This window comes from Grampus griseus (assembly GCF_964374135.1).
Source record: "Grampus griseus genome assembly, chromosome: 13".
In the NCBI taxonomy this organism is placed as follows: Eukaryota; Metazoa; Chordata; class Mammalia; order Artiodactyla; family Delphinidae; genus Grampus; species Grampus griseus.
In genome coordinates this window covers 39,598,081-39,613,457 of record NC_139007.1, presented here as the reverse complement: position 1 = coordinate 39,613,457, position 15,377 = coordinate 39,598,081, and the positions used below count along the sequence as shown (strand labels likewise).

Sequence of the window (15,377 nt, the reverse complement as noted above, 5' to 3'; positions counted from 1 at the left end):
CCATTCTCCCTGTCCCACCCCTGTAGGTGGTCGCAAAGCACCGAGCTGATCTCCCTGTGTTATGCGGCTGCTTCCCACTAGCTATCTATTTTACGTTTGGTAGTGTATATATGTCCATGCCACTCTCTCACTTCGTCCCAGTTTACCCTTCCCCCTCCCCGTGTCCTCAAGTCCATTCTCTACCTCTGCATCTTTATTCCTGTCCTGCCCTAGGTTCTTCAGAACCGTTTTTTTTTTTTTTTTTTTAGATTCCACATATATATGTGTTAGCATACGGTATTTGTTTTTCTCTTTCTGACTGACTTCACTCTGTATGACAGTCTCTAGGTCTATCCACCTCACTACAAATAACTCAATTTCGTTTCTTTTTATTAAAGCCAACAAATTCTTTAACGTTAGCAGTTAAGGGTGGTTCCTGGATCCCAGGCTGCTGTACTAAAAAGGTGTATCAAAACCTTATCTTCTGGACAGAGATTCAGAGATTTAAGGTACCCACAGACAAGTTTCAAGAAATCTATAAACCCCTTAAAATTGTATGCAAAGTTTTGGTTAAACGTGCATATGTGCATTTTTATGAGAAGGCTCATAGCTTTCCTTAGATTCTCAAAGAGATCCCTGATCAACCACTCCTACCCACAAAGAAAGCCAAGAATCATTACATTATATTAATAAAAACTCCCAGATGGTGTGTGTGTTGGGGATGGGATAGGAACCACGACACCCAGGAGTACAGGAAGTCACAAAATACAATTTATCTAAAATTATTATAACATAGAAAATAGCTTTGCAAAGAGCTTATGTAAAATGGCTTCCAAACTGCAGCTACTAACATATTTGAAAAACCAGGCATCTACATGGATTCAGAAATATTCACAGACAGGAACCTCAATACGAAGGGTCAGTTAATTTTAACTCTCAAATGAGAGCACCTAACTGGTCAATTCCACCTTATTGTATTTCCCTTTTGACTAAAAGCCTCATATTTTTGAGCCACCTGAATTAAGTCTGTATTTCCAACTCTGGATAATGTAACATCTGGATAAGAAGAGCTTAACATTTCTCCAGCAAGTGATCAGAAGAGACCCTACCAGTCCTTTGTGACTTCAAGTAGCTTCATATTAAAGCAGAGTAATAAATAATCTCTTTGGTGGATGAAATACTAAGAATTATATTGAATCCTTAAAATGGAACTCCTTTAAGAAAATACATTCATTATCTTACCCAAAGAGTTTGCTTTGTAAAACAAATCAAAATGAGGGACAAAGTGTAATTCTGGCATACTTTCCGACATCAGTAATTTCCAGAAACCAGATAAAAGATTCAAATTCTAGCCAACCATGAAAAATTATAATTTTTAGATGTATGATTAAAAAAAAGTATATGTCACTAGAAGCTGTAAGGATATTTCATATCCTGTAAACAACAAGTAGTTTCTGTTTGTATTCAGGTTTTCAAGATACTTACCCTATCATCAATTATTACCAAATCTTTTGGTTCTGTTCTATCAATTTTCAAAACACGATATTTTGTTTCTGCATGATTGCTCCCAACTAGAAAGTATCTCTATAAATAAAAAGAAATGTCATCAGTTTTTTTAAGGCAGTTTGCCTTATACACATTTTATAGTCACTTCAATTTTTTAAATTAAATACAGTAAAGTCAGGTTACTTTTTAAAAGAAATATTTCTGTTAAGTATAACTGGCAGATTAAAGAAAGGCTGATTCTAAAAGGTCAACTTTAAAATTGAAATATTCGTAGTGGTGTCATGATAAGCATCAGTCTGATATTTAAAATGTACCCAGTAACCAGGCCAGATGAATTTAATTATATTATACAGAGATTAACCTGATTGGAGACTCATGTTTAAACTTTACCAGGAAGCAGCAGCTCTGGTAAGAATTAGAAAGCTCAACACATAATTAGGAATGCTTACACAATTATAGCTAATTGATATAAATCAATATCAAATATTGATATTTTAATCAAATAAATCTTTACAAATTTTCTGTAGAAGACTAAAAATGACTTTAATATAACAACTATAAAAATCCACCCCTAAGTCCTATAAAAGATTAAAATGAGTGTACTTTCCCAAATGGCTTTTTATAGATAAGCTACAGGAAATAATTAATATTCTTTCTTTTCTGACACACTTCCTTGGAGTGTGTGTAAAAATACAGAAAAATAATCATCCTATATTCAAAGAAAATGCTTTTAAGAAAACCTAAACCAGATGAATAAGTTTTGAATTGTGTTTAAGAAAATAAGTAAAACTCCATTAGGAAAAATAAATTAAAGATATTTTGCTTCAAAAAAGTCCTTTGAAGTGACACTTTTTCAACACTGCAAAAACTGAGAACACATTGCCACCATCAACTGGCATCTAACCATCTCATAGGTCACATAGATACAGATACACAAAGCAATTAAATAACAAATAAGATTCTCTAGATTAATGGCCAAACTGAAGTATGTAGACCACAGGACCTCAGAGCAGGAAAGATTAATGTTGGGTACTACAAATGCAGAAAACGTCAGAGGAGTTAAGACTTGAATTAAGCCTCAAAGGATGGGGAAGATTTTTTAAAGTAAGAATTTATAACAGAAGATATGTACAACAGAATATAAGCACTTGGTTATATTGTTTTAATGCTAAATCTGTAGAAATAGATGGATTTTTAAATTATTAAGTATATATCTGTTTATAAAGATCTGACCTAGACTTCCAGATTATAAATAACAAAACTCTATGTTAAAAGATGATGGCTTAGCCCAGACTTAAGGGGAAAGCTAACCAAAATACTGAATCCCTCATCTCCTAGGGAGAGGTAGAGTCTGGATGACGGTACCAATTATCATGAGGTAGAAATAAAGCAATTATAATAAAAATTAGTAAACTAATTCGAGACATCCAGTGACCAGGATGCACTGGGGAAGCAGCTAGAAGGGCAAGGACACAGTGAGAGGGAATAAGTCCAACGTTCTCGGGATGACCTCAGCGAATTCCTCCCTGAGACCCTACCCACCCCTGAGAGGAGAACAGGGTCACCAGCCTAATAAAATCAACCTCAGAAGAATGGTTTGTAAACTATACATGTTTGTTAGCAGAAAAGGGAGCCACCTTCTTGAGGACTTGAGGAAAAACAGTTCCCAGGAAAGGAAATAGCAAGTGCAAAGACCTGAAAGGGGAAGAAGCTTGGCGAGTTTGTTAGAGGAACAAGATTAAAGGAGAAGATGCTCATAAAACACCTAACACAGTGAATAGTGTTCAATACAAAGAAGGCACTCAATGAGTGTTACTTCCTTTTCTTTGCTTTACTTTTTAAGATGTCAGCGAGCCTATGCCATTGTATTTGAGAAAAAGATCCCCAAAAGAGAGGAAAAAAGAGATACCCCAGAGGGAAAAAAGCATATGCAACACCAGAATGGAACCAGAGTGGGGAAAATGCACAAATCTATCAGTAATCTGTCTTTGTCCTCAGGAGAGATGAGCATGCAAATTAACAACCATGAACAACAGCGTGCTGTAATAGACGTCTGAACTGGACGTGATGACAACATAGGAAGGGCACTTCACTCATTTGGGGAGGGTCAGAGCAAGCTAGCCAGAGAGGCTGGTATTGTCCTGATGCTGAGTTTGGCCTTGAAGGACCTCTAGATAGGACCTGATGTACTGAGCCAAGATAGGGCACGTGACACCCACCCCCTCCCACCTGCCCCCGCCAAAGAACTTTTGCTTATATCTGAATTTAGCACTTCCTCTGAGCACCTTGTCCAAATTTGTTTGGGGCAGGTCTGCCCCCTTCACCTAAATATAAACAGCTCAGGAGTCTGGGGCTAACCCCCTAACCCCTGTGGTTTTAAATTCTAGTCTAGTAGCACAATCTGATTCCACAGGCACTGGGTAAATGTTAAGTGAAAGAACAACCACTCACCACGGACTAATCATTTAATCTGCTGGGTAACTTTCTACAACATTTATACTAACCCACCTTGTTTGGTTCCCTACACAGAAAGACAGCCCTTTTAAGTCAACCACTCAGTAAAAGGAGGCACATCACAGCTTTAAGAGAGGTAAAACCCCTGAGTGAAATTCCTAGAATTTCAATAGATCCTAGGGAATCTAAAGATGAACTGTAGTAGGACTATGATTTGGCAGTTTGTAATAAAAAGACAGATATAATTCCTGGGACGCGAGTGGGTAAATGCACTACTGGCCTTTGGCGCACACACAGGAGGGCAGATCTACACCCCTCTTATCCAGACACTTGCATGAAGTCTACTCCACGAAGCAGAGGGGCCAAGGCAAAAATCCAAAGAATTCAGAGGCAGATCAGAGTGGAGAGAAAGAAACGGAAAGCAGTGCAACTATCCACATTCTCTATTTATTTTTTTAAGGAGAAAAAAACAGTTTATTAACACATGCATCGAGCCTACATATGGGAGAACTCAGCAATGAGTAACTCAAAGGGGTGGTCTGAACTTGAGCTTATATATAGCATCTTGACAAGGAACCTCTGGGACAACATTAAACGCACCACATTCTCTATTAAAGTGGTCTAAGAATCTTGAAAATGTTTTGTGCCGAGAGGAGCGACCTCTTGTGGATCCAGTGAAGTGAGAAAGAAAACCAGAGCTCTCAGCTGTGCACAGAATCACTCTCCTGCACTGCCCTCTGGTGGGCGGTTCACCATCGACCTTCACATCAAATTTTTAAGAAGTAACTTTTCCAGAAAGGCCTTATTTCTACTTGGTTTTATTTCCATCTTGTTAAATAAATCAGCTCTATAATTATGTATATACTTAAGCTTTATTATATTTAATATTATGCTTCAAAATGAATTTCAGCATTCTGGGGCTTAAAAATTGCCCTGAAATATCTTTTTCTTAAATTCTTCTCCACTGCTGATTTTTTCTAATTTTTTTATTTTGAAGATTTTCAAATCCACAGTAAAATGAACAGAATAGTACAATGAAAATCCGTATACCACTCACCTAGATTCACCAATTGTTAATGTTTTGCTACATTTGTTTTCTCCCTCCTTCCTTCTTGAGATAAGCATTTTTCCCTTTTGAACCACGTGAAAAACCAGTTGCAGGTATCGTAATACACCATCCCTAAAAACCTCAACTTAGGGGCTTCCCTGGTGGCGCAGTGGTTGAGAGTCTGCCTGCCAATGCAGGGGACACGGGTTCGAGCCCTGGTCTGGGAGGATCCCACGTGCCGCAGAGCAACTGGGCCAGTGAGCCACAACTACTGAGCCTGCACTCTAGAGCCCGCGAGCCACAACTACTGAGCCCGCGCTCTAGAGCTCGTGAGCCACAACTACTGAGCCTGTGGTCTGGAGCCTGTGCTCCGCAACGAGAGGCCACGACAGTGAGGGGCCCATGCACCGTGATGAAGAGTGGCCCCTGCTCGCCGCAACTGGAGAAAGCCCTCGCACAGAAATAAAGACCCAACACAGCCAAAAATAATAAATAAATTAATTAATTTTTTTAAAAAAGCTGACGCAGCCACAGATAAAATAAAAATAAATTTTAAAAAAACCAAAAAAACCTCAACTTGTATTTCCTAAAAACAAGGACATACTCCCACATAATCATAATACCATTGATACAATATTACCTATATACAATCCATCAAATTTCCCCAAATAGCTGGCTTAAAAAACAAAACGGAATTCAATCAAGGATCCCGCATTGCATCTGGTTACCAGGTCTTTTTTATTTATTTTATTTTTGGCTGCATTGGGTCTTTGTTGCTGCACGTGGGCTTTCTCTAGTTGCTGCGAGCGGGGTCTACTCTTCGTTGCGGTGTGTGGGCTTCTCATTGCAGTGGCTTCTCTTGCTGCAGAGCACAGGCTCTAGGCACACGGGCTTCAGTAGTTGTGGCTTGCAGGCTCAGTAGTTGTGGCTCGCAGGCTCTAGAGTGCAGGCTCAGTAGCTGTGGCACATGGGCTTAGTTGCTCCACGGCATGTGGGATCTTCCCAGACCAGGGCTCAAACCCGTGTCCCCTGTATCAGCAGGTGGATTCTTAACCACTGTGCTACCAGGGAAGTCCCAGGTCTTTTATTAAAAATGTCTTTTAAACTAGAACAGTCCCTCTGCCTTTACTTTCAAAGACTGTCTTTCAGAACATTTTTAAAAGTTCACATTTTTAACACCAATTTTCCTGGTTCCCTATTGACATCATTCACTTGGCCATTTACCAGTGAATTTCTCATGCGCCAGGCACTGGGCTAGACACCTAAGGGCAAAGATAAATTGAAGATAGATTCTGGGCATAGAACTTGCTAATGGATTAAATTGGAAAAGAAGGAGTAATCAATCCAATTACTTTTGCTTGATGAGCAACTAGCTACATGGTGGTGCCACTTACGGATGTAGGCTTGACTGGAGAAGAAGCAGGTTTGAAGGAAAAACAAGATTTCTGTTTACAACATTCCCAAAGGGATCAAGTGGGAACTGAGTCTGGAGCTCAGAGGAGAGATCTCAGAGGGTGTCATCAGCACATAAATGGCATTTAAAGTGAAGTCATGGGACTGGATTAACCTCCTTGGGAGAGTAAAGATAGAAACAGAGCCAAAAAAAACCCCCACAAAAAACAAAACAAAAAAAACCCTAGCCTGAGGCAATCTAAATAAAATTATTTAGAAGCTGAATATGGAGAAGGAACCTGCTGGGAAGACTGAGAGGAAGGGCAGCTGGAGTCATCAAAGCAAAGGGAGATGATTTGGCAAAGAAGGGAGCGGTCACTGCCACATCAAATGATGCTGAGAGGTCAAGAAAGATGAGGACAGAGAAGTGTCCAGGGGGTCTGACAATAAGAGCTTGTGAGTGGCTGTTCCAGGGGCAAGGGGCAGTCTCCGTGAAGTGGGGGCAAAATCCACAGCAGAGCTGGGTGGAGAGCAAATGGGTAGCCTTCTGGGTAAAGACAGAGGAGTGAACACCTCTGTTCCTCCCAGAAGCCTTGCGAAAATCATAATAAAGTTTTTTATGGTCATTTGTTTTAGACATAAGCCCCAAGGGCAAAAGAAAGAATGAAGTAGCAGCAAAAAAAATCATTTGAAACTGAAAAGCATGCCCAAGAGAGCTGTGGGAAGTCAAGAAGCAATCTAATTTATACTACAGAATCTCCAAAGGCACGGAAATCTGTGGCATCTTTTATCTCTGGAGGTAGGAGTGTAAAATTTCGGAAAACTGAAGGTAAAAAGGAGCTAGCACAGCTTCTAAAGAGGGAAAAAAAGGCTTCAAACTAAAGATCAAGAATAGTGAAACACTGGGACTTCCCTGGTGGTTCAGTGGTTAAGAATCCGCCTGCCAATGCAGGAGACATGGGTTCGAGCCCTGGTCCAGGAAGATCCCACATGCCGTGGAGCAAATAAGCCTGTGCGCCACAACTACTGAGCCTGTGAGGCACAACTGCTGAGCCCACGTGCCACACTACTGAAGCCCGCATGCCTAGAGCCCATGCTCTGCAACAAGAGAAGCCACTGCAATAAGCCTGTGCACTGCAATGAAGAGTAGCCCCCGCTTGCCGCAACTAGAGAAAGCCCACACACAGCAACAAAGACCCAACACAGCCATAAATAAATAAATGAATGAATGAACACTAGAAAGTCTCCACAGCAACACTGAAGGTGGAAGACAGGGACATAATGCCTTCAAATTTTTAAGGGAAAATTAATTTCAATCTTTAATTCAACATTAAACCTATCAATCAAATCTGAGGGTAGGATAAGGACATTTTCAGAAATGTATGGGCTCAAAAAACTTCCTGTCCATGAACCCTTTTGAAACAGGAGGGAAGGGGGTAGGGCACAACCTTTAAAAGAAAGACATAGCTCGAGGACATGACATAAACTGATTAGAACCAAATAGGTCCAGGATGGCAGATGTCAACTTCCACTAGACTTGAGCCTCAGTATACATTGCACTGCATACATGTGCATTGTAACACATCAGCAAGCTAAATGACACACCAAGCACCATGACAGTTCCAAGACCGACCATAAAGGTCAAAAAGTGGGTGGTGGCCCAATTCCCGGAAATGCCCTCCCCTTCCCCAAAATGGCTGAAACACTCCTCCCACTCATTAGCCTATGAAATTATCCACCCCTAAACTGACAACCCTGTACCCTGGTGCCTCTCTTGCCTTCTGAGATGGCCCACACTCTGTCTGTGGAGTGTGTTTCTCTCTAAATAAATCCACTTCTTACCTATCAATGTCTCTCCCTGAATTCTTTCTGCGATGAGACATCAGGAACCTGAGCTTCATTAAGACCTGAGACCAGGGTGTAATCTCAGTTAAAAGACTGTGGGTTCAAGTCCCAACCTGGGTTTTGGCTGGATTCGAGTCCCAGCCTGTGGGTTGAAGTCCCAATCTGAGTCACACAAGTTTCACTTTCTCATGAAGCAACTGAAGGAGGTGCTCCACCAAAATGAGGGCATAAATCAAGAAAGAAAAAAATACAGGCTCTGGGAAAGTCAGGAGATCATCACAAGAGAGGTTGCTGAATGATGGTCAAGGGAGATCCAGGATGGCGGCTGTGCTGGAGGCCTTGGGAGCAACCAGTCCAGATTTGAGCCACTGCTTCAAGAAGATGAAGCCAGTAAGAATACCTAACATATGTGAATGTGCTGAGAAGAGACTTACATATCTGGAAAGTTGGGGTTAAATTCATTGTAAATTCTTAGTAATAACTAGAGATTGTAGGAAGAAGGAAAGGTCATCTCAAGTACTGGCAGTCTGAAATTCAAATGGTGAAGGTGAAAAAGGAGGTAAATAAAATGCCCAAAAGCAACCGGGAAGGAAAAGGGAGCAGTAATTGGAGTGTACAAGACTTCCATAAATCAGGCACACATCAGCTAGACTGCCTGAATGCATGCATAGACGCGGATGAGATGAATCGACTCCGCGGGGGAGAACATCTGTGTATGTTAGTAGATTTGTTGGGGGGTGGCGGTTTGGCAAGAATTGGGGTGCAAAATTAGGATACCAAAAAAAGCTACCTTAAAATGCCTATTAAGATAGAAGATGATCTGAGCTGGCTCTCTTCTGAAAGTTAAGTATCAAGAAAAAGCTTAAAATTTCAATATGTAGCTTTAACAGTGGTGACTTGATTTAAAGATGAATGTCTTTCTAAAATATATACCTGAACTCCAAATGGAATACAATAGGTAATCCACTTAACAGGAAATTCGGTATCTACTAACATTATCATCTCCTTTGATAATGACAGGCTAATTAATCACTCACTTTTCAGCTGAGGGAAGAAAAATCAGCCTCCTTGAAAAAGGAGACATTTTAGGTTGTCTGACAGCTTCAATTAATACTAAACTTCACTTGAACTTTCAGAATAAAGGTATTATTTTTAAAGATCATCACGAAGTTACTTCTCACAATCTTTAACAATCTTGCAGGCCTGCCACCTCTGATTCCTGCAATCCCACAACGGGTAACACAGTCCAGAAAGGGAAAGGAGCCTCTGATAGAGAGGGATGTCGCCAAGCTCACTCTTCACAGCTTCAGGGCTTTACTGATGGGCAAGTGTCAAATCACCTCTAGAAACAAGTGGAAACTTTGTCACCCCCAATCACATCTTCTAAATCTGCTATCCTCACCTTGATTCTCTCTCCAGTTTATATCATTTGGTTCCCAGTTCCACAGTCCCTTAGTGAACCACATCCTATGCTGTCCTCTCCTATCCCCTAATTCCCAAATCAAGACTAATAATCAAGGGCTAATTAAATAAGCTACATTCCTCATGAAGTGGTTCTTACTTATTTTATTCTGTTTCATGTGATGGGGTGGGGAGGAGGGAGAAGCTTCCTTAAATCTTTTTAGAACCAGGCAGGAATTAAATAAACACAAAGATACAAACATACACACTAACAATTCTGAGCTAGCAAAAGTAAAAATTATCTTAACAACTTCACTCCCACAAAACACATGCAGACACAAAAATCTGCCACAGTTCCGTTCAGCTACCAATTTTAAAGTTAACTGCTTTGTGTTCATTTCTTTGTTATGAAATGGTCACTTATTGCAATGGTAAGACCCCTAGGGCATCATGTATTAAAGGCTAGAAACTGGAAATCATCTAAGGTAAACTGCAGTTTTTTTCCAGGATAACTTCAGATTGCTAATCACCTGTGGGCAACTCCTAGTTGCACTGGGATGTATGAGCATCAGGGCAGGATCTGGCCTTAGTTTATCTGTAGGCCTGGGTCACATGAGCCAAAGGACAACATGAAGGTGCTGAGTGACAGAACAGGTAAAGCTTTGGAGGAAGCAGAACCTTCCCAAGGCCAGAACTGTATTTCTTGCACGCTATCTAGCAACCCATCTCCCTTTCCTCTCCAAACAGTCCTCAAAATCCACCTCTAAACACAAGGTGACAATGCCAACACGAACCTCACCTCGGGGCAATTCTACCGACTTTCCCTTCTAAATGAAGGCTCAGTATAAGAGGCACCCTATCTTGCTCACTGTCTCTTTTGTTCCTCAATGTGTCCCCTAACTCCTTCACAACCAATTAATACCCTCCCCATCAACCAAAACAAGAATGCCCATTTCTTTCATACACGTGTCGACAACGACTTGGTCAATCTTTCCAATCTTTGCCATTCTGACAAGTGAAAAATGGGAATCTATTTTCACATTATTACTTTAATTATTAGCAAGTTGAACATCATTTCATAGTCATACTTTTTTGGCGAATCACCTATTCAGGTCCTTGTCCTTTTTGTCAGGTGTTTCATTTTTCAGTTTTATTAAAAAAATTTGTATATAAGAATATACTGCTTTATCTATTGTTCAGGCTACTAATACTTTTTCCACAGTCTTTTGACTATTTTTCTACTTAGATTTATAGTTTTAAATGCTTTATATTAGAAAAGACAAAAATTAAGTCAATGATCTAAATTTGTACCTTATGAAGCTAAAAAAAATGAACTGATCAACCCAAAATCTATAAGAGGAAGAGGCTTATCTATAAGCCTAAGAGCAAAAATTGATTAAACAGAAAACAAACAATAGAGAAAATTAACCAAGTCAAAATTTGGTTCTTTCAAAAGAGTAATAAAATTGATAAATGCCTAGCAAGGTGGATCCAAAAAAATGATAAAGAACACAAAACACCAATGTCAGGAATGAAAGAAGGAGCTTCACTACAAATCCTATAGAGATCAAAAGGTTAATAAGGGAACATTATGAACAACTTGATGCCAGTAAATTCAACAACTAAGATGAAATGGAAAATTTTACTGAAAAACACAACTTATCAGAAGTGATTCAAGACCCACTGAAACTCTGCATAGCTCTATACCTACTATAAAAAATGATTATCAAAATTTGCCCAACAAAGCAACTTCAAGTCCAAATGCTTTCAGTAGTAAATTCTAGCAAACTTATAAAAAATCGAACAGGAAGGGGATCAAGATGGCAGAATAGGAGGATGCAGAGCTCACCTCTCCCCATGAACACACCAAAAATATATCTACATGTGGAACAATTCTCACTGAAAACTGGAGACTGGCAGAAAGACTCATACAGCCAAGACTCTAAGAGCGAGCACATGGTGTGAAGTAGGAAGGGAAGAGAAGCAATCAGTTTGGGACCTGGGCCCCTGGGAGGGGACACAGAAGAGGGGGGGGTTACATGGGCTTGGAGATATCCTCCCCAGGGGGTGAGTAGTTCGAACCACATATTGGGCACCCCAGCCCTGGGGTCAGACACCAGGAAGTCAAGTCCTCTTAACTGGTTTGAAAACCAGTGGGACTGACAGCAGGGCTGTAAAAACCTAGACTTCACTTGTGAAGAGCACACACATGCTCGCTTACTCCTGAAACAAGGCAGAGGAAGCAGATTGAAACTGACCAGGATTCTGGCCAGCTTCCCACGACCGCGCGCCGGCCTGAGATAAGCACTGGCGCCAGACTCTCTTGCTCTATGGAACACTAGGGTAAAGCTTGCTGCAACTGAGGAGAGCGTGCAACTCTGGGGGACATCACCAGCTTGGACCAGCAGGACATCTGAATGGGGCAAGGGCAGCCATTCCTGGTGCTCAGGGAGGCAAAAGATTGGAAGCAATATGGAACTCTGACTGGTGTGCTGAGACTGCCCTAGCGCACCCTGGCCTACAGCAGGCACCACTCTGGCCCCTCTTCTCCAGCACTGCTCCCCTCTGCGGTGAAGGTGCCAAAGCTGGGAGGGGGGAGAGCACACACTTAGAGGCAACAGAACCAGCTCAGACCTGACCCTCCAGCAACTTGGGATCTGACCCCGCCGATAGGGTGGTGTAGGCCAATGAGCAGAGAGAAGCCCTGGTTCACGCTTGGCTATGGTTCCAACCCCTCCATCCCCAGGCCCACCTCTTACCAAGGTGATAGCTACCAGCACACCACGGGGAAAGACATGACTCATGCTCACAACAGATCTAGCTCTCCCACCAAAGCCACTGGGTACCTGCAGACTGTAAAGGGACACTCCCACAAGAGGACACCATTCAATACCAGGCTAGGTAACTATTTCACCTAATTTCACAGGGCAGAGAAAGTTAAGTGAAATGAGAAGACAGAGGAGTTTCTTTCAAATAAAAAAATGAGGGAAAAAACACAAAAAACAACTAAAGAAACACAGATAAGTAATTTACCAGACAAAGAGTTCAAACCATTAGTAATAAGAATGCTAACTGAACTAGGGAAAAGAATAGATGAACAAACTGAGAATTTTAACAAGGAACTAAATATAAAAAGAGAACCAGTCAGAACAAAAGAATACGATAACTGAAAAACACTAAAAGGAATTAACAGCAGACTAGATGATGCAGAAGGATGCATAAATGATCTGGAATACAGTATAATGCAAATCACCCAATCTAGGAAGTAAAAAAAAAAGCAAATTTAAAAAATGAAAACAGTTTAAGGAACCTCTGAAACAACATCAAGTGTACAAATATTCACATTATAGAGGTGCCAGAGGAAAAGAGAGAAAGGGGTCAAAAATGTATTTGAGGGACTTCCCTGGTGGTCCAGTGGTAAAGAATCCACTTTACAATGCAGGGGACATGGGTTTGATCCCTGGTCAGGGAACTAAGATCCCGCATGTGGCAGGGCACTAAGCCCGCGCACAACTACTGAGCTGGCATGCCTCAACTGGAGAGGCTGCGTGCCACAAACTACAGAGCCCATGTGCTCTGGAACCTGCACACCACAACTACAGAGCTGACACACCCTGGAGCCTGCGTGTCACAACTAGAGAAGAGAAAACCCACACGCCACAACTAGAGAGAAGCCCATGTGCTACAAAGAGCCCGCATGCCACAATGAAAGATCCGACATGCCTCAACAACGATCCCACATGCTGCAACTAAGACCCAATGCAGCTAAAAATAAATTTAAAAAAATAAATAATAAATAAATCTTTTTAAAAAAATGTATTTGATGAAATTGACTGAAAATTTCTTGAACTTGAAGAAGAAACAGATATACAGGCACAGGAATCACAGAGTCCCCAAAAAGATGAAGCCAAAGAGACCCACACCAAGACATATCACAATTAAAATGGCAAAAGTTAAAGAAAAAAGAATTCTAAAGGTAGCAAGAGAAAAACAAGGAGTCACACACAAAGGAAATCTGATATGATTATCAGCTGATTTTCCTGCATAAACTTTGCAGGCCACACGGAGTTGCATTATATATTTAAAATGCTGAAAAGGAAAAACCTGTAACTGAGGATACTCTACCCAGCAAGATTATCATCCAGAACTGAAGGAGAGATAAAGAACTTCTCAGGCAAGCAAAAACTAAAACAGTTCATCAATACTAAACCCACCCTAAATAAAAATGTTAAAGGGTCTTCTCTAAGTGGAAAAGAAAAGGCTACAAGTAAGAATCTATAAGAAAGGAAAAAATCACAATAGGAAAGAAATATACAGTAAAGACTGTGGATCAATCACTTAAATAAGCTAGTATAAAGATTAAAAGACAAAAAAAATTGTGAAATCAACTATAACTACAACAGTTAAGGGATAAATATGAAGATATAAAAACATGACATCAAAACACAAAACGTGGGGAGGAGAGTAAAAAAATATAGACCTTTAGAATGTGTTTGAACTTAAATGACTACCAGTTTAAAACAAGTAGATATAGTCAATATGTCAACATATATGAACCGCATGGTAACCACAAATCAAAATCCTACAATAGATACACAAAACGGATCAAGAAACACAAGCATACCACTAAAGAAATTATCAAACCACAAGGGAAGTAACTAAAAGAAAAAAAGAAGAGAGAAGAACTACAAAAACAACCAGAAACGAGTAACAAAATGGCAGTAAGTACAAACCTATCAATAATCACTTTAAATGTCAATGGACTGTACTTTTCTGGTGGCGCAGTGGTTAAGAATCCGCCTGCCAAAGCAGGGGACCCGGGTTCGAGACCTGGTCTGGGAAGATCCCACATGCCGCAGAGCAACTAAGCCCAAGCGCCACAGCTACCGAGCCGGCGCTCTAAAGCCTGCGAGCCACAACTACTGAGCCTGTGTGCCACAACTACTGAAGCCTGTGCACCTAGAGCCTGTGCTCCACAACAAGAGAAGCCACCTCAATGAGAAGCCCATACACTGCGATGAAGAGTAGCCCCCATTCACCGCAACTAGAGAAAGCCCATGCGCAGCAACAAAGACCCAACACAACCAAAAATTAAAAAAAAAAAAATGTCAGTGGACTAAATGCTCCAATCAAAAGACACAGGGTGCCTGATCAGATTAAAAAGCAAGACCCATCCATATGAGGCCCACAAGAGACTCACTTCAGAGCTAAAGAAACACACAGATTGAAAACGAACAGCTGGAAAAATAGTTCATGCAAATGAAAACAAGAAAGGTAGGGTAGTAATACTCATATCAGACAAAATAGACTTTGAAACAGTCTATAACAAAAGACAAAAGAAGGGCATTATATAATGATAAAGGGATCAACACAAGGGAGGATATAACATTCATTAACATATATTCACCTAATATAATATAGGAGCACTTAAATATATAAAGCAAATATTAACAGACATAAAAGGAGAAATTGACAATAATACACTAGTTGTAGGGGTCTTTAACACACCACTTACATCAATGGACAGATCATCCAGACAAAAAAATCAATAAGGAAACAGTAGTCTTAAATGACACATTAGACCATTTGAAATTAATAGATATCCACAGGAATTTTCATCCAAAACTAGCAAAATACAGTCTTTTCAAGTGCACATGGAACATTCTCCAGGACAGACCACATTCTAGGCCACAAAACAAGTCTCAACAAATTTAAGTGGACAAAAATTATATCAAGCATTTTTTCCAGACAC

At 40.5% G+C, this 15,377-nt stretch overlaps 1 protein-coding gene across 1 annotated transcript in view; it reads right to left on the bottom strand.

Annotated features, from left to right (window-relative positions):
• The window catches only part of FIG4 (FIG4 phosphoinositide 5-phosphatase), a 136,959-nt gene that overhangs the window by 111,329 nt on the left and 10,253 nt on the right, over nt 1-15,377 (bottom strand). Inside the window, exon 2 of the mRNA XM_082668728.1 lies at nt 1,465-1,563. Within this exon, the coding sequence (XP_082524854.1) occupies nt 1,465-1,563 (99 nt within the window). The remainder of the gene's footprint in view (nt 1-1,464; nt 1,564-15,377) is intronic.